Source organism: Neovison vison, chromosome 12 (genome assembly GCF_020171115.1).
Source record: "Neovison vison isolate M4711 chromosome 12, ASM_NN_V1, whole genome shotgun sequence".
In the NCBI taxonomy this organism is placed as follows: domain Eukaryota; kingdom Metazoa; phylum Chordata; class Mammalia; order Carnivora; family Mustelidae; genus Neogale; species Neogale vison.
The window spans coordinates 62,076,231-62,096,803 of record NC_058102.1 but is presented as its reverse complement, the minus strand read 5'-3'; the positions used below and the strand labels follow the sequence as shown (position 1 = coordinate 62,096,803).

The 20,573-nt window shown below is 36.0% G+C and overlaps 1 protein-coding gene across 23 annotated transcripts in view; it reads right to left on the bottom strand.

Moving 5' to 3' along the window:
- The window catches only part of PLEKHA5 (pleckstrin homology domain containing A5), a 237,755-nt gene that overhangs the window by 87,807 nt on the left and 129,375 nt on the right, over window positions 1-20,573 (bottom strand). For all 23 annotated transcript variants that reach the window (XM_044227433.1, XM_044227429.1, XM_044227432.1 and 20 more), the window contains 4 exons: window positions 8,950-9,033; window positions 8,082-8,202; window positions 3,782-3,886; window positions 1,026-1,098 (listed from right to left, as the gene is read on the bottom strand). In XM_044227433.1, the coding sequence (XP_044083368.1) occupies window positions 1,026-1,098; window positions 3,782-3,886; window positions 8,082-8,202; window positions 8,950-9,033 (383 nt within the window). The remainder of the gene's footprint in view (window positions 1-1,025; window positions 1,099-3,781; window positions 3,887-8,081; window positions 8,203-8,949; window positions 9,034-20,573) is intronic.

Sequence of the window (20,573 nt, the reverse complement as noted above, 5' to 3'; positions counted from 1 at the left end):
CACCTTTTGGGTGTTATCACGAACTTTAAAGTTGTTAATCAGTTCTAAAATCCTGTTGTGTCTTGTGAAATACTTACCTAGAAAAGTTATAAATTATTAAACATGCTTTATAACACTCCAATTCTTGAGTGACTGTTTCCAACTGAACTTTAAAGTAGGAAGGAAAGAGTTACTGTCCAGATTCATGATTTTATATTACAGCCAAAGTAGATTTCTATGGAGAGCACAGCCTATGTAGATTTTTCTTTGTTAGGTATGAACCATGTAACATCTAACAGGTCCATATAGCACAAAGCAGAGATTTCCCTGGACTTTGGCTTTAAAATTCCGTCCACTTATTAATAAGAAAACATATTTAAATAAGGAGCTTATGATGTCCATATAGGAGAAATGAAGACTATGTCCCCATACCTGAGATAATACCTTTATTTCCTCTACACCAACATTAACAGCCTCGTATATATCCCTTATACAATTTTCTTCATGTCTCAGAGAGGTTGTCATAGTTAAGAAAAGGAGGATAGAGATCATGGTAAGTACATTTCTTTGTAGTTTAAAAAAAAACTCGCCAATACATCAACATCAAGGTAATCTCTGATACTCTCCAGACATCTGCTGGGGAGTACGGTGTGTTCAATGAATCAACAGCTGGATCTAACAAAGCTGACACATTAGAAGAATCTCATCACACTAATGACTTTAATCCGTTAGGCACCAAATTCAAGGATAACGTTACAAAGTGAAGACTGATATGCTATTTACATAAAACATAAATAAGATTCACAAAATCAAACTACAGAAATCAGACCACACCTAAGACTAATCCTCTTGAAGCACTATACTGTTTTCAGGCCTACCTCAACTGCTCAGTATTATATATGGATGAAGAAAAGGTTTTCTTGATATTGTTTGTTGATAATAAAACAACCAAAGAATTGTTTTTTCTTTAAAAAAGTATCTACTATTTAACATATTCTGTTGCAATTATGAGATAGTACACTAAAGACAGTTTTTGGGAAACTTACCTCTATAATAAAAGAGGCAGAGGTCAGAAAGCACAAACCAGCGTTTTTTCCACAGCTTCATGCCAGTACTGTCCTAAATTAAATCAGCATATTAAAGGTTGTTTTTTTTTTTTTTTTTCCATTTCAGAAAATTCAAATTCCTTTCTGATGCATTTATTTAAAATAAGCTTTTAGGACAAGATGTATGTAATATAGGCTAGACAAAAACCTAACTAAAAAGCCAAAATATGGAGGAAGTTTTCTAGAGACTTGGGTCACGCGAACATGAAGGTATTCCCAAGTATACACATCTCTGAAAAGTCATACTCTCACATGAAAAACACTTTTGAAGCAAACTGATTCAGCTTCATATTTGTAAGCGATTTGAAATTCACTTTCCAAACACATGTCTGTTAACATGGGGATAATGTAACTATGCAACATTGTATATATTCTGGTAAACCAGATTTAATAAATACATTAATCTTCAACAACAAGAAAATATGTGATTTGAAATCATCCCAAAGGTAATGTGATTTAAAAAGACTAGGAATAAAGGACTCTTACAATACAAATATTCACAAACATTTTTTTTCTTCCTACATGGACAGTTTGGGTTTTGCTCATCCTGCAAGAAAGAGTGCCTCTTTGGCAGCTTCTTTTAAGTAATTCAGTTAATAAAAATGCCAAGCTCAAACAAAATTATAATTTTAATAAAAATTACCTTCCCCCATGCAATAAAGCAAAACTACAAAAGAAAATGAAACACAGGCGAGAGAGGCCAGTTTGGATGTGCATTAATATTTCTTATTTATTTCTAGTTGTAACCACCTAAAAATGACTTTAGAACTTCAATTATATAGGGAAAAATCTCAAAACAAAAGATTTGTCTTTAAAATTGACAGTTACCTCAAAGGACCAAAAAAAAAAAAAATCATCTTTTTAATGGTATATGGTATTTTTAGTTCCTAATAACATTAATACAAATAATTAAAAAGTTTAGACTTTTGAGTGATTCTGCAAATTCTTTGTAAGTCACATATCTATTATAAAAGAAACACTCATGGGAGAGAAACTCGTTGGTAACAATTTTCCAATATAAATTAGTCAAGGGAGCAAGAAACGAGAACAAAAACCATTTTAAAGACGTCCCATATCCTCTATTAGGCTTAATATTGTGCTAAGCCATCTGAACATAATTCGGACTTATTAGAAAGACTAGCTAAAAAAAAACTTTCACGGACACCTCGGTGGCTCAGTTGGTTAAGCTGCTGCCTTTCGCTCAGGTCATGATCCTGGGGTCCTGAAATTTAAGCCCTGTATCAGGCAGGCTTCCTACTCAGTGAGGAGTCTGCTTCTCCTTCTCTGGGCAGCTCCTCCCCACCCATGCTCTCTCTCTGGCACGCTCTCTCAAATAAAAGAAATAAAATCTTAAAAAAAAAAATTTTTTTTTTCAGTTTGGATAAATTTAAATGTCATATAGTTAAAATATAGATGATTTTAAAATAAAAATTAAAAATTGGTATTCAAGTTACATTATCAACTCAGTGGACACTGACAAAACTGTTTTGCTTGAATGACTGGGAATTCTCTGGATTTTAAGAGGGCCCTCTCTCAATACGTGTTTAGTTGTCACCCCAACTTTAAGATGGAATGATGTTTAATGAATGTTGCATAACAATTTCATTATGAATTTCAGTGACTATAATTATTAGGTAATCTGAAAGCTATTAGCAGTATTTGACTGAGTAATTAGCACTATCAATGACCTAATATTTAACTCTCTTTGTATCATCTATATACATGTATAATCAGAGATAGAACAAAGACAAAGGTCTTGAATGCCAGTACATTATCTTAATTATCTCGTGGTCACTTAACTTGGAAACCCAGCTGCAAACCAGAAAGTAAAAAAGAAAATAGCCTCTGAGCAGTAAAAACAGATGTTGGAAAAGCAATGTACGTATATCCTTACTAATTCTCAAAATAATGGCAAGGCTCCAAAAAAGCTTAGTTACCAGGTTTTCCAAACAGCAAAACAATATACACCCCCAACGTATCAGGGTGTCTGAGACTGAACCATGCTAAGAGAGTAGTCTCTCTCTCTCTCTTTTTTTTTTAGATTTTATTTATTTATTTGACAGACAGAGATCACAAGCAGGCAGAGAGGCAGGCAGAGAGAGAGAGAGAGAAGCAGGCCCCCCGCCGAGCACAGAGACCAACTCGGGGCTCGATCCCAGGACTCTGGTATCATGACCCGCGCTGAAGGCAGAGAATTTAACCCACTGAGCCACCCAGGCGCCCCAAGAGAGTAGTTTTGAGAGCCTAAAAACAAAAATTTGAGAAAAATCTGAAAAATCTCAATTATGATCAGCTCTCTCTGTAAATTAAAGCAAAGAAGAATATAACTGTACACATTTAATGATTTTATATGAATAGAAAAATAAGCAATACCTCTGTATGTTTTTTCCTCCAATTAAAAAATGTTTCTGCCTGGATAATTTTAGCATATTATTGCTAACATTTTCATATAGCATGTTTAATTTCAAATCTAGAAATACCTGTAACAAACACACACTATCTCTATTCTAAGTAACCATGATCTTTTCCTTCTTTACTGTTCCCCTAATGGTCTTCAGTGGTAATAAAGAGAATGTGGATCATTACTCTTCAGTTCTTTCTCCATTTTATGTAACTGTCTTAGGTATATTCAGCTGAAAAGGTCTCTCTTGATTCCATCTTTCTTTCACATCAAATAGAAAATAAACAAAAAATACCTGTTTATAAAGCCAACCTCGTCTGACCACAGGTGCATTAGGGTTCCTCTTAATTGAATTCGATCTTTTTCCAAAATTGTGAACTTTTTTTGAAGCTCGTGAAGTCTAAATAGAAAAAAGCAAAACAGAAAATGTGTTATTAATGTGTAGGTATTTGAATTTCATCTTCATAGTTTTATCTCTTCAGATTTCTCTAAAACTTGCAGGACTTAATCTTTTTAGGTGAATTATAGCAATTCTGCCTTTGAGGACTTCCTTGTTTCAAGTGTAAGAATTCACAAAGAATTTTTCACCTAGGATATTACAAAGAATCACAAGTTTTACAATCTGTCCTTTAAAATTGGAACATGCAATTTTTTTTTTAAACAAAGGAAGAGAGAGAGTAGAGCGCCCATGCACGCACATAAGTTGGGGTGGAGTTGGGTGGAGAGGCAGAGGGAAGAGAGAGGATCCCCTGCACACTCCAAGCCCAGTGTGGAGCCTATCCAGTGGCTTGATCCCTTGACCCTGAGACCACGACCTGAGCTGAAACCAAGAGCCTCTCAGTTAGGGCAATGAACATTGTCTGTACCTAAGGTCATGATCTCAGGATCCTGGGATCAAGCCCTATATCGGGCTCCTTGCTCAGTGGGGAGTCTCCCTGAGGATTCTCTCTCTCTCTCTCAAAATAAATAAATAAATCATAAAAAAGAAAAGAAAAGAAAAAGGTACAATGTATGGCAGTACTTTGTCCTACCTGATATATAAATTGAATAAACCTTGGGTAAAAATGAACAAATCTTTAAGAATTAATGAAAAGTAGATTGTTTTTGCTTTCTATCTGCTTTTATTTATTTAAAGATTTTTATTTGTTTATTTGACAGAGAGAAATCACAAGCAGGCAGAGAGGCAGGCAGAAGAGAGAGGAGGAAGCAGGCTCCCTGCCAAGCAGAGAGCCCGATGCTGGACTCGATCCCAGGACACTGAGATCATTACCTGAGCCAAAGGCAGAGGCTTAACCCACTGAGCCACCCAGGCGCCCTCTGAATTTTTATATAACATAAAATGCTAGTAGGGTAACTGAGCATTATAATGCTTCATTAATATATTTTTATCAAAATCTAGAGAAATGATAGGTAGGTTGAGGGCCAGCCAACAAGTCATTTATCTAGAAAGAAAGTTGGATCAGAACCTCAAACTTTACACTAAAAATTTTCCAGGTAGATCAGAAATAAAAATGTCAAAAACAAAACTATAAAAACACTACAAAAGAGAATGGAAGATTTTTAAAAATCAAACAAACTCAGAATGCAGGTAGGCTTTCTAAATATGACATAAAACCCAAAAATCAAAATAAAAATGAGATTAAACCATACATAATCATGCATGCATATCTGCAATTCATATAACAATACCTTTAATGTTCTAGAAATCAATAAGAAGAAAGCTCATAACCTAGTTTTTAAATGGGCAAATTATATAAAATCACTTCCCAGAAAATGAAATTTTACTGTTAAATATATGAAAACAATGTTCAAACGCACTCATAATATGAAAAATGTTAATTAAAATGAAAAAGGCTACCATTTTTCACATATCTGATTTTCAGAGGTTAGAAAGTTTTCTGGCACAGTACTTTGACAACATTGTGGATAGTCATTTTCTTCATGTAATAAGCTCCAAGAAACAGTGGAACAGAAATAGTGGAACATATATAGTCATTTGACAAAGGAAAGATATTCCATACCTATTAAAACAGTTATTTTAAATGGATAGATGCACACAGTCGGTACCGGTTGCATCACAAGGCTGTTTGGGTGCCAGAGCTCAGAGGTGAGAAGTAGCTGGGTCCTAGTATACCATTTGAGTTTTATACTATGTTTAAGCATTATCCGAGAGTAAGATAAAATTAATCAACAAACACGCTTTGGGGAAAATGTGGTTGATACCGGGTCTTAATATACTATTATGTACTAACAGACGTTTCAAAAAACCAAATTCTAATGAAATATGCTGGATTCTAGATAAGTTGAAAAATTAGAAATAATTTGATGTCATTTACTTTTATGAGAACTCAAATTCAGCTTCTTTGTTTTTGTTGGTTACCACTACCATTCCTGCCAAAGTAAATCTTCATGCTAAATAAAGCAGTATTTCAGAAGATTGTGTACCCTTATGGACACTTTTAAGAATACAGTAAACACCATCTGTCTTGTATTGTTTAAGTTCAGAGTTGCCCAAGGAGAAAATGCTACATGACCTTAAGCAGATCCTTCCAGTTTTGTGTTGACTTGATGTGATATGTTTTATATTTTATGTCCAAGTATTTCTCCTGACATTTGACTTTACACTGTTCACTTTCTATAACTGAAACACTATTAAAAGCAGATAGCAAGGCGTCTGGGTGGTTCAGTGGGTTAAGCCTCTGCCTTCGGCTCAGGTTATGATCTCTCAGGGTCCTGGGATCAAGCCCCGCATTGGGCTCTCTGCTCAGCAGGGAGCCTGCTTCTCTCTCTCTCTGCCTGCCTCTCTGCCTGCTCGTGATCTCTGTCAAATAAACAAATAAAAATCTTTCAATAAATAAAAGCAGATAAGCAAGCAAAAGAAATCTTTAAATAAAATCTTTAAAAAAAAATTCAGAATTACTTCCATTATTTGTAAATTTACATTAACTTATAATATTCTACAAAATCTCATTTTAAGAACATTAAAACAAAATATGTTAAAAGAGGCATTTAAAATAGATAATTGCCTATTATCCATTTCTTTACAATAACCATAATTTATTATTATTTTACTCTATTATTAATTTTTTTTTTTTTTTAGAGAGAGACAGCACAAGTGGGAGGGGCAGAGAAAGAGAGAGAGAGAGAGGAGAGAGAGAGAGAGAATCTCAAGCAGACTCCACACTGAACATGGGGCCCGATGCAGGGCTTGATCTCAGGACCCTGAGATCATGACCTGAGTCAAAACCAAGAGATGCTTAACCGACTGCGCCACTCAAGTGCCCCTATATTATTTTTAGATTATAATCCCTTGATTATTAATCTTATAATTATTACTATAAAATTTTTAATAATAATTTTAGATATCAAATTTTATAAAATATTTTTATAAGTTATAAAATATTATTAATTTTAATTATTATCCCTATGCTATTATCCCTTGATTCTTTTGCATTAATTTAAAAACTGAAAAGCAACTTCAAAGCAATTATTTATTCAAATTTAGTAGCATATTTTCCAAGAGTTTGTTAGAATTTTCTTACTAGAATTCTGAATTTAAAATACTAATATTGTGGTTTAAAGTTCAAGAAGCAATAACTATAAATTTTTATAGACATAAAATCTAGGCTCCTAGGATTATAGATTAAACAATTACCATTTTTCTTTCTAATTACAGAGAAAAACCATCCACCTCTATTTCCATTTGACTATGGCACTTTTTATATAATGGATTCTAAATATATCAGAGTTATCAAGCACACTGGCACAAGGCTTCTCTTTGGCAGTAAGGGATTTTACATTTATTTATTTATTTATTTTTTAAAGATTTATTTATTTATTTATTTGACAGAGAGAGATTACAAGTAGGCAGAGAGGCAGGCAGAGAGAGAGGAGGAAGCAGGCCCCCCGCTGAGCAGAGAGCCCGATGCGGGACTCGATCCCAGGACCCTGAGATCATGACCTGAGCCGAAGGCAGCGGCTTAACCCACTGAGCCACCCAGGCGCCCCTTTACATTTATTTTTTAAAAAGTCAGTCTGCTCAGGGGCACCTGGGTGGTACAGTTAATTAAGTGTCTGACTCTTGGTTGCAGGTCAGGTCATGATCTCATGGTTTTCTGGCTTTGTGCTTTGCACAGAGTCTGCTTGAGATTCTCTCTCCTGCTGCCCCTACCCACCCCTTCCTAAAATAAATAAATCTTAAAAAAAAAAAAAATTTTGTCTACTCAATCTAGGTGTACATAACAATCAGAAAAAGGGATTTCTATGCCATTCATCTTTTAAAACTTCAGCTGATTCAATAAATTGTCATTTTTCCACACAAACATCCATTACATTTGCAAAATTATTCAAAATATGAATTCTATAATATTTTTTAAAAGTCATTAAACTATTAAAACTTAATCTTATTAGTTTATATTTTACACCATTGCTTAAGTCATTTACCTCATATGTAATTAGGTTCATGTGAGAGTAAAAATGAAATTATTATTATGATATAATTATTATTCTATAATCCTAAGTGCATTAAGAGTACTAGTAATAGATGCTACCATTACACCAGCTATCAAAACTCAACAATAAGCAAAATAACTTACTCTGCCTATGGGACTCATTGGGTGCGCCGCATAATCTGAAGCCATGTTGTAGTTAGAAGCTTCGTTTATCATGCTTATAGGTCGTTCCTTCTTCTCTTCAGGTGTCATGGTTGCAACGGTCCTGAAAATATGTCAGAATGCTAAAACTCATTGTATATGTTAACTGTTTTACAATGAAGCTTCCCGAGAGTTAACAAAGCTGGTGTCTCACTTTTTCAAACTATTTGGATACTAGTTACAGCTTAATAAGCCCTAGAGTCAGAGCTTAATATTTATAACTACTTTAAATAAAATTAACATTTCTTCTAAGCACAACATAGGTTAAAGTCATGTTGATTTTAATAAGCATTATTACAGATATTCTACTTGGTCATCTAACTGGAAAATTAAAACTTCAGTTATAAGATTAGCTACTCTTAATATTGAAAACAATAATGATACTAAGAACTATTTTTTTGTGAACAGTGCCAGCATATAAAGTATTTTCCCACATATTTCATTTGATGCTTAGAACAATCCTGAGAAAGAATCACCACTCTCTGTGATTTAAGGATGAGAAAAACTGAGCTCAAATTAGTTTAATAATTCGACCATGTTTATAGTTTCTCTGACCTTAAATTTCTGACTCCTGGGCTTACTACCTGTGCTTGTATTGTAAAAACAGCTTCTGAGATTATGTTCTTCATGAAAGAAAGTTTTAAACTATGTTCTATACCACCCACCGTAAACAGATGGCTCTCTGCTACACCTGCCTGCAAATACCCAGATAAGAAAACTGCTAAACCATACTGTATTGAAAATACGGATAAGAGCAATCTTATATTAATGACCTTTAAAGTGAAGGCATTCCACAGAATTCTTTACTTACTGTTCATTCACTACAAAAATACAATTGTCCTGTGATGGCTGTCCTGTGACTGGATGTTTACAAGTCACTTTCCTTTCATTGTGGCTAAAAGAAAAGAGGAAAAGAGAAATGTGTGTATGTACTTCTATTATCAGAAATGCTTTTCTAATATTCTGGTAGCAAAACAGTGATCTACTGTAACATTAGTGAACAAAAGGGATGAAATTCCACCTCCCAGGTATGCAGTATCCAAATACACCCTTTCTACTACCTACCATGTATATACACTCTGTGTGAATGCTACTACAGTTTTACCATACAGTTAAAATGCACCTCCTACCCTCCAACGCCTGACCTCAATTCTTTCTTCTCACATCTTATAAATAAAGGTAAGTTGATCTGGTTCCATGCTTATTATATTTTACATTAGATAGATGGGACACAACAAATATGTATGAGTAACTACCTACACCTCCATTATTTTGTATCTTAATTTAGGCACACGTATAGAGAACTAATGCCAAATTCATATACAGAAAAAAAAATTAAAAGGGGCGCCTGGGTGGCTCCGTGGGTTAAGCCGCTGCCTTCGGCTCAGGTCATGATCTCAGGGTCCTGGGATCGAGTCCCGCATCGGGCTCTCTGCTCAGCAGGGAGCCTGCTTCCCTCTCTCTCTCTGCCTGCCTCTCCATCTACTTGTGATTTCTCTCTGTCAAATAAATAAAAAAAAAAAAAAAAAAAAAAAAAAAAGTACTACTATATGGGTACTAATAAAAAAAATTACCACAGGAAGAGCAATATTTTTTGGTGTTTTGCTTTAGTAAAGAATCTTTACATAAATAATGTAATGGCATTGAGTTTTACGATAATAAGTACATTATAGAAAATGAAATCTGAAGGAGAAAACAAAAATCTTAAATGTACAAATAACAGAAAGAAAGAAAAATCTATTTCTTATCTTTGCTGAAAAAAATTTGCTTCCAATTAAGGATGGCTATTTCTTAGAGAAATACTATCCTTTTTAGATTGAGTGATAAGATTAGGTCTCCTGCTGTCTTCTTGAAATGAGAAAGGAAGAGAAATTTCCCAAAGTAATTATCTAAACCCAAATTACTAGATGTCAAAAAATATATAATATACATTGATAGATTAAATAATAAACATCATCATTTGTAAATTAAGTTTTTCCCCACTGGGTAACATACAATAAGGCAATCTGTAAGGAAGATGTATCATTGGTGTGCCCAACCTTAAAAAATTTACTTTCATTACAGAGAAAAATTTCAAGATGTTGTAACTGAATATTGCTTTGTTAATCTTAAGAGTTTATCCATGAAATAAAACTGAAATCACAAAAGAGGTACAGACACAATTTAAAAAATATTACATATTAAATAAAATTACATATTGACTACTTTAGAGTAGAATGATTGATGGAATATAATGTGTTTCTATTAGATAACTGGTCTAACAAGTTTACAAGATCATTAAATTATCAGGTTTTTCCCTTTTTAAAAAAATTAAATTCAATCAATTAACATATAATGCATTATTTGTTTTAAGAATACAGGTCTGTGACTCATTAGTCTTATACTTCCCAATGTCCATCACTCAGTCACCCCATCAGTCCACTCCCCTCTCCTCTAGCAACCCTCAGTTTGTTTCCTATGATTAAGAGTCCTTTATGGTTTGTCTCCCTCTCTGGTTTGTCTCCCTCTCTGGTTTCATCTTGTTTTATTTTTTCCCTCCTTTCCCCTAAGATCCTCTGCCTTGATTCTCAAATTCCTTGTTTCAGTGAGATCATATGATAATTGTCTTTATCTGATTGACTTATTTCGCTTAGCATAATACCCTCTAGTTCCATCCACATCATTGCAAATGACAAGATTTCATTTTTTATTGCTGCATAATATTCCATTTTGTGTGTATACACATATGCCCCACATCCTTATCCATTCATCTGTCCATGGACATCTGGGCTCTTTCCATACTTGGCTACTGTGGACATTGCTCCTATAAACATTGCGGTGCACATGCCCCTTTGGATCACTACATTAGTATCTTTGGGGTAAATACCCAGTAGTCCAATTGCTGGGTCATCAGTTTTATTTTCAACTTTTTGAGGAACCTCTATGCTGTTTTCCAGAGCGGCTGCACCAGCTTGCATTCCTATCAATTACCAGCTTTTTGTGATGGTTTTGTTTTTATACAATAGAGGTATTAAGATTTGGTGGGTTTAAATATTTATTTGGAGTGGTGTTTTCATTACAGAAAAGATATGTGAGTGACTTTCTAACTTGCTGATTTACAAAAGTACAGTGGTAGAAACCTAAAGTCTCATGTGGGATACCAGTTTATGTAATAAGCAATACACTGATTCTTAACAGAAAAACTAAGAAAAGTATAGCCTCTGGAGGTAAGTAGAAAATATTGAAGTACGCAGATGTGATGAATGCTATGAACACACCGAGGTATGTAAATTCTGATTTTTTTAATAAAGATTTTATTTATTTATTTGACAGAGAGAGATCACAAGTAGGCAGAGAGGCAGGCAGAGAGAGAGAGAGGAGGAAGCAGGCTCCCTGCTGAGCAGAGAGCCTGATGCGGGACTCGATCCCAGGACCCTGAGATCATGACCTGAGCCGAAGGCAGCGGCTTAACCCACTGAGCCACCCAGGCACCCAATTCTGATTTTTTAAAAATTTTAAGATTTTATTTATTTATTTGACAGACAGAGATCACAAATAGGCAGAGAGACAGGCAGAAAGAGGAGGAAGCAGGCTCCCTGCCAAGCAGAGAGCCTGATGCGGGACTCGATCCCAGGACCCTGGGATCATGACCTGAGCCAAAGGCAGAGGCTTTAACCCACTGAGCCACCCTGGTGCCTCTGTAAATTCTGATTTTAAGAGTAAAACCCTGTGGGGGCAAAGGCGGGTAAAGTAACCTGGGATAAGGATTAGGACACCTTAACAATAAAAAATGGAGGATAGCACCTTTTTTCCTTAAAGTCTCTCCTTAAAAGCATTAAAAAGCCAGTGTTGGCTGCGTAGTAGAAATACAGAAATACACAAATTCTTAAAAAACAAACAAAAAACCCCAGTATTGCAAAAAGAAAGCAAATAAACCCATATATATTGCATTATTTACCTATGTTCTGTCATCTGGCCTAGGAGGAATATAGTAGACTCTAATCCTAATATTCCAGAAGCTTTAAATTATACCAATATGGCTCTGCAATGATTATCTGTCTAAGAGACTTCTCTGACATCCTGACCATTAAACAGATATGGGTACCCATTAGACAAAGACATACAGGAATGGAGATATTTAATAATGACTGGTTAAAAAAAGAGCACATTCTTTTTCCCAAGTGGATGTTATTTTCAATTAAATTGATGTTTTTATTGTACAAGCACTTTTCAGATCACAATGTTTTAAATTAAAACTAAGTAAAAATCTTAGTGTTCTATTTTAAAACACCAGTGACTAAAATCAATATGAAATACAAATATATTTTTGTTCTTCTTTTATTTCTTCAAAGTATCCATTCTATTTTCTTTTACCTAATATTGATATTATATTGACATAAAATTCATATAAAATCTACCAGGGCACTCTAACATGAAAGTTTTTTACAGGCTTATTTCCTATTTTAGAGATACTGCAGGTTTGGTTTCAGATGACTGTTTGAAGGCAAATATTGCAATAAAATGAGAAATGAATTTTTTGGTTTCCTGGTGCATATAAAAGTTATGTTTATACTATTTAGTGTGGATAACATTATGCCTAAAAAAAATGTACATATCTTAATTTAAAACGTTTTATTGCTAAAAAATACTGTCACCTGAGCTTTTAGTGCGTCATAATCACTGATGACAGATCACCGTAACAAATGTAAAAATAATGAAAAAGTTTGAAATATTACGAGAATTCCCAAAATGTGATAGATAAGACGTGGGCAACTGCTGTTGGAAAAATACCGCCAAATGATTAACTCAATGCAGGGTTGCCCCAAATCTTCAATTTGTAAAAAACACACTATCTGTGAAGCACAATACAGAGAAGTACAATAAAATGAAACTATGACCAGAGTATTTTTTTAAATGAAAGATGTAACTTTTTCCTCTCTCGTTCTCTCTCTTTCTCTCTCTCTCTATATATAACTGTAACATAAAATAAGTAAGTTCCCTCAAATGTTTATTCATTTGATCTGTCTTATAAAATACTCCTAAATCTGGCTCCTGGGAACTAATTTATTTATTATTATTTTTTAAAGATTTTATGTAAGACAGAGAGAGAGAGAGTGAGAGAGCACGTGCACACACACAAGCAGGGCTGAGGGAAAGAAGAACAGGGAGAAGCAGGCTCCCGGCTGAGTGGGGAGCCCGATGTGGGACTCAATCCCAGGGGCCTGGGATCATGACCTGAGCACAGACACATGCTTAACAGACTGAGCCACCCAGATGCCCTCCTGAGAACCAATTTAAACAACATATTTATCAAACAGGAAACTCACAGTAATGTTTTCTAATTATTTCATCAAAAACAAATTAAAAGCTGACAAGCCAAAATATCAATTCCAGTCTTAACTGCTTAAATGTAATTTTCTACCACCTCATAGGACTGGCAATCCTTACTGCTCCTGTACAAATAGATTTTTATATGCAGTTTTACATATTTAAAACAGTATTTGAAATATATTTTTAAATTTCAAAATCATTCCTTCTTCTGTTGGCATTTACACTTCATTTTTATAATAATGTTGCATTTTAAAGTATGTAATGGCAAGGGTAAACAAAATTTCTTCCTTCCTTTCTCTTTTTTTAAAAGTAGGCTCCATGCCCAGCAATGGAGCCTAAGGCAGGGCTTGAACTCATTACCCTTAAATCAAGACCCGAGCTGAGATCAAGAGTTTGACGCTTAACTGAATGAGCCAGCCAGGTGCCCTAATAATTTCTAAATCACACACAGAAACTAAAAATACAAGTTAAATGAATACTGAGTGCTAAACAGTGAAAGCACTGTAAATAAAATCCAAATGAGTCTTGAAAAAAATCTCCACAAAGCCATCTCTGTTAACATACAGAATTCTTTGAACACATAATATACTAATTCTTTATTTTATATATATACATATATTATATATTTAGTGCTATACACATATCTTACCTAGGAACCGTGGGAGGGGCTGGCCCACTGCTTAAGTACCAAGTCAGGGCCACTGCATTGGCACAAAGGAGGACAGACTGCTCAGCACCAGGAGAGAGGGTAGGGAAGATTCTCAGCCTTTCTTCAATTCTACGGAAGTTTTCATCCTCCACCTGCTATCTTTTTTGTACTCCACAAGTTTCTTTTTTCTTTTTTGGAAGGGGCTCAAAATTCAAATCAGGAGTACTATCAACTCTGCTTTAACACTTGTGGAAAAGTGAGCTCTCCAATGTGATTCATTTGTTAGGGAGTAACTTGAGTATCACATAAATCCCATGTCTGTTTATGCATGATTTTGTCTGTGATCTTATTTGTGTACAGAGGAAGTACACCACTTATACAACTGTACAACCCCACTGTCTGCCAGCTACTTTAGCTCATCGCTTGTTTTATGAAACACACTCACTCCCATGCAGTGACACATCTTTTTAGAGTTTCAGATATGCCAACTTCCAAAACTGCCCCAAAACTCACAAGCTGAAACCCGCCCAATGTTCACTTCCACATACAGACTGCAGGTCTTTTTGAAAGCAAAGGGTATCTGTACTATTTGTGCTTCTTGACCATTTAACAGTAAAACTGTGCAATGGCTTTTAGTTTCCTATCTTTATTTTTTTGTGTAACTAATGAAGTTTTTGAGTAGTCTTCTAATAAATCATTTTCTACAAAAGCCCCCTGCTTTTCACTGCCTGATGTTGCACAGTGAGGTGACTTTTAGGAGCATATGTGTTGTGTTACAGCAAAACTGACTGCATCATTAAGTTATAAACAACATACTTCTATGCTGTTAAAAGTACATTTGAAGCTTTGATAGAAAAGATGCCATTTAAAAAAATCCTTGTCAGAGATTTTATACTTTCCATGAATGAAAAGGTAAAACTGGAAAGGTATGATGTTACATAAATTTGTTTCTAGAGGAATCCTTATAAATAAGAGATAAAATTCAGGTCTTGACTTAAAAAAACTCATGGTCACAGAACAAACTAATTCCCATCTTGTCTTTCAACTCTGTGGCATAGCAGAAGTCCTAACTTAAAAAAATACGACACTAGGTATTCATCTACTCTTACTTCCAGATTTCTGTGATGTTATATTTTTCAAGATTTCATTCTTAAGTAATCTCTACACCCCGTGGGGGCTAACCCCAAATCCCGGTATCAAGAGTCACATGCCCCACCAACTGAGTCCGCCAGGCGTCCCTGTCTGTGTTGTTTTAATGTTCTAAGTCTAGACCAGTAGATCTCAACTGGGAGTGACTTTATCTCCTGGAGGACATTTTGAAATGTCTGGTAATATTTCTGAATGTCACAACTGGGAACGCTGTCTAACGGGCAGAGGCCAGAATGTCACTAAATGCCAGGAAAGCTTTCCACAGGAAAATGTCCATAGAGTGAGGTTAAGTAAGCCTACACTAGACCATCATAGCCCTCTAACAATGAAGTCTGCTGAATAAGCCACATTCATTATTTCTTTGGGTTCCATCTTTCTCTAGAGACAACAGAGGTAGCAGGAAATAATGGCCACTGAGAGCACAGGTTCTGTTATCAGACCACTTAGGCTTGCATCTGAATTCCCTGACTCACTGCTAGGTATCTGATTTACCTTTCCGTGTCTTTTCCTCAACTTGCTACCAGGAGCTGGGTCACAGGTTGTTTCCAGTTTATTTTTCCAGAACTGCTCTAGGTATCAGGGATAGCAGTAAACAAAACAAAAATCTTTGCCCTCATGAAACTTACTTTCTAGTGGAGATGTTTAAGAGGATGAAAAGGGTGAACAGCATAAACATGGCCTGAGACAGAGTAAGTATTTGATAATTGTTGCTTATTTTAATTGGAACTCCAGGACTTTCAGCACATCATTGTCATTAAAATACTGTTCCGGGGACGCCTGGGTGGCGCAGTTGGTTAAACGACTGCCTCCGGCTCAGGGCGTGATCCTGGAGTCCCAGGATCGAGTCCCACATCAGGCTCCCAGCTCCATGGGGAGTCCGCTTCTCCCTCTGACCTTCTCCTCGCTCATGCTCTCTCTCACTGTCTCTCTCTCTCAAATAAATAAAATAAAATCTTAAAAAAAATAAAATAAAATAAAATAAAATACTGTTCCGGTCAACTGTTTACATGAAAACAGCTTAAATTAGTACCCTGCTGGGCTCATTCACGGTTTTTTGATTTCTGAGTTTCAGTTACCCACGGGTTAACAGCAGTGATGATCCTTCCGACCTATGCCCTAGGAGGTCACTGAGAGCCTCATGCTCTAACACAATACCTGTGTCATTCACTTCCCTTCATCTCATTACACAGGCATTTTAATCATCTCACATCATCACAAGAACACGGGTGAGGACAGTACAAAATATTCAGAGGCCATATTATAGCAGGTGGCTCTAACTGCTCTATTTTATTATTAATTCTTGTTAATCTTTACTGTGCCCTACTCTATAAATTAAACTCTACCATAGGTATGTATATATAGGAAAAAACAGTACCTGTAGGATTTGGTACTATCTGTGCTTTTTGGCATCTGCTAGGGGTCTTAGAACATATTCTCTGCAGAAAAGAAGGGGCTACTATACTCAGTATTTACTGTAAAGGAATAAAGTTGTAATCTCTTAAGTTTTCATATTTCTGGTAAAGGCTTCTGCCCCTAATACGTCAAAAAGGCAGAGGGGAAAAGTAATTCTAATATAAAAGTTCCAAAGAAAGATTAGCTGTGTTTTTATGCCAGCAAAGGCAATATGTGAGAAGGTTCTTAAATAGTGACAAACAACACTTAGAAAAGAAAAAAAAGAATGGACTCAGCTATTCCAGAGAGATCAGGGCTGAAGGAAATAGGTCATATTCACTAGCTCAGTCTGATGATCATGTTCTATCAGCAGTCCAGAATAAAAGGGTAAATCAATGCCATTTTTAGAAAGGTATCAAGAAATCAACAAATAGCAACACAAATTGCTTGTTCTTTGGCGTTATGCCCTCTTTGCTATTACAAGACATGCACCATTTACTAAACTAAAGATCAAATGCAAGACATGCTTATTTAAAGCCTCTTTGGAACTACTTTATCCAATAATAATTTAGTTTTAAAAGATCTTAAGGTGAATAAATTAGTGTATGTATAAAATGGTATGTTTCTATCAAATTATAGAAAAAAACAAATTAAAAATGACACATCTACTGGAGATAGACTATATTTCTACCTGATTCCTTTTCAAATCCTCACTTGTGAACCAAATAATACATTATCTAAGTAACTATACTAGAAAATCTAGATGAAGCTGGGCCATTTTAAGCAGCACTAAGCTTTCTAGCAGCCTACATAAAAAAGGAAAGTTGAGGGGGTGCCTGGGTGGCTCAGCCAGTTAAGTGTCTTCAGCTCAGGTCATGATCCCAGGGTCCTGGGATGGAGGCCACCCAACCCCTATCAGGCTCCCAGCTCAGCAGGGAATCTGCTTTTCTTCCTCTCCTTCTGCCCCTCTCCTCCCTTGTGCATTCTCTCTTTGTCAAATGAATAAATAAAATCTTAAAAAACAAAACAAAACAAAAAAACACCAGAGGCTCCTATAGCCTCATTATGGAAACAGCAATTTGCTGGGTCAGCTCTTAGTGACAGAGCAATCTGACTCAACTCTTAGTAGCAGGTGCTTTTGTATGAGGAATAACTTAAACTGTATGGCAGCACACTGAGGACAGTGGAGGCTGGTATTTGTGCTCCTTTCCAGGGTCACTGAAGCAGGCATTTTTTGTTCAATCCACATTTCTAGTGTCCTCCTTCAGCGGGAGACTTGTAAGGGAGGATGCCACTGAGATCCCTAATGAAATACCCTCTCCACACAATAAATGCACAAAATTGCACATTTCATATATAAACCTCAATAAAATTATGGGTTTAAAAAGGGGGAAAAAGATTTTAAAATTGTATTATGGGTATGTGTGTGTTGCTATTGAGTTGTTGGAGTTCTTTATATATTTTGGGTATTAGCTTCTTATCAGATATATAATTTGCAAATCCCACTGTTTTTGGTGTTAGAATTTTTTTTTTTTTTAAATGTTTCGGCCAACTAAATGCCATGTTCTGGATACTTCTTAGTATTGCAACTTTCTCCTGTGGAAATACTTGTTTGTGTGTGAGTGTGTGTATATGTTTTAATACCTTTCTTTCATGGGTAATTTCAATGACTGCTTTAATACAAAATCCATTCTGTTTTTAAATTTAAGAAATACCAAAACTGCTACTAACATTGTCAATAACCAATATAATTCTTCTGAGAAATACATCTGACAAGGCGGTGTTTTATATGTGCAACTGTGGCAATAACATTGAAGATTTATCCACTGTGCATAAAAAAGACATAGTTTTAGAAAATTGTTCCACAGAAGAGATTTTGGTTGTCTCTTACTAGACTCAGAGGCAAACCCCTTTGTATGATTTGTTCTGAATCACGCGTTTCCCTTATGGGGAAGAAAGAAGGATTTAATTAAGTCTAAGAAAAATAGGGTATCAGAGTGGTTTGGCAGTTCCTCCAGCAGCTCCGGCACTGAAGCTGATAGCACGACTGGGACTCTCACAAGGGCCCAACCCACAGAAGGTGCCACATCCTCACAGCGTTGTTAGACGGGAGCAAGGCGGAAGAGATGTGGGAACTACAGAGGCTATTTATGTCTCAAGTTAGGCTGAAAACTATAGAGCCAACAGCTCAAATGTGTACTGATGACTCTTGTTTTGAGTACCCTTCTACTTGAAACAAAACGGAGTACTAGACATTCTCAGCTTATCCTTGGTTTCAGTACAGTTTCAGACAGCAACACTCCCCGGCTTGTTTTAAGACTGAAGAGCGTTTATCACTGGAAATCATCCAGCCTTATCACTTTGAGACTGAAACAGTCTCCAATTAGGTTTTAAAAACATGTCTGTAGCAGTGACTTAGTTATTAAATCAACTGGTTCTATGGTAGTTCACAGTAATTTCTAAAATACTGTTAAATGTTAAGTTTGTTAATGTTTTATACAGATAACTAATTTGTTTTTCTTTTAATCAAAAGGAGAAAATGTCATGTTGAAATCTGACTACCAAAATGACAATGTCTGCAATTTATTTTTAAACTGAAAACATGTTCCATGGAAAACAGTGCCTACAGTTAAAGGCAATGTTTTAAGAGCAAAAGAAAAACACTACAAGTGCCCTGTCTTTCTTGAGAGAGACTCAGTTCTCGAACCTTAGTTATGTGAAGAAACAACCACTGAGTTAGTAATCTAAAGGGTGTAATTTTTTTTTTTTTGCAAAACATGAAAAGTATATATTTCCTTTCCCCGCATTTCGTTCTAAATGCCATTTGCCTTTAACTTCGAACTAACTGCTTCCAGACATCCTGCTCAAACCTCAGTGATTCATTTACCCACCATCTCCTAAGGTCTTAACTCTTTATCTTCTGCTCTCCTTCCTTCTCTCATCATTTAGAAAACGGATCATCTCCTATTGGGCGGGGGTGGTTAAAAAAGAAAGGATTTCTCAGGTGTGAGTCCCTTACTCAACCTCACTTCCAGCAATAAGTACTAAAATCATCCCCTTCAGTCGCTACCACTTGTGCAGGACAGTGAGGGCGGCTCACATACTCAGTCGTCACACCTGCACTGAAAACGTGACAATTGATCCTCCCATAGATCCTTGGAGATATTACTATCTACACTTTATAAATGAATAAATTGAGCCTCACAGCATTTACAAAGTTGTCAGAAGTCACAGTGACAAGATGAGCAAGAGGCAGCTCCAAGGCCTGAGCCGTGTCTTTTCAGCAGCTGCCCCTGTCTGGGCTCTTATCCCAGCCACAGAGGCTTTTCAGTCCTGCCCTACATCACTGTTTCTGCCCAACGGTATTAAAACAGAACACTGTGCATTCCTTAGAGGTCCTTCCCCTCCTCCACAGACCAGAGACACAAGCCCCCCTCACTGTTCCTCATCCTGCCTCCTTCCGCCTCACTGCCTAGCATCACCCCAAGATCATGTCTATCTGAAGCACAGTAATGAAACCTTTCTGAATTCCAATTTAACTTTAGACTCCCCATTTCTTTGTTTTAAAATTTTTAAAGTTTTTTTTTTTTTTTTAAAAGATGTTATTTATTTATTTGACACAGAGAGATCACAAGTAGGCAGAGAGGCAGGCAGAGAGAGAGAGAGGGAAGCAGCTCCCTGCTAAGTAGAGCGCCCGGTGCGGGACTCGATTCCAGGACCCTGAGATCATGACCTGACCAGAAGGCTGGGGCTTAACCCACTGAGCCACCCAGGCACCCTCCCCATTTCTTTTCTATCTTCCTACTCTCTAAGGCTTCACAATCATTTTCCACTCTTGGATCTCAAAATCATCACAACATAATCATAAATGTTGCCTCACGTTTCCCAATTATAGGTACCAAAGAATTTAAGTACAAATAGCAGCAATTGTAAAG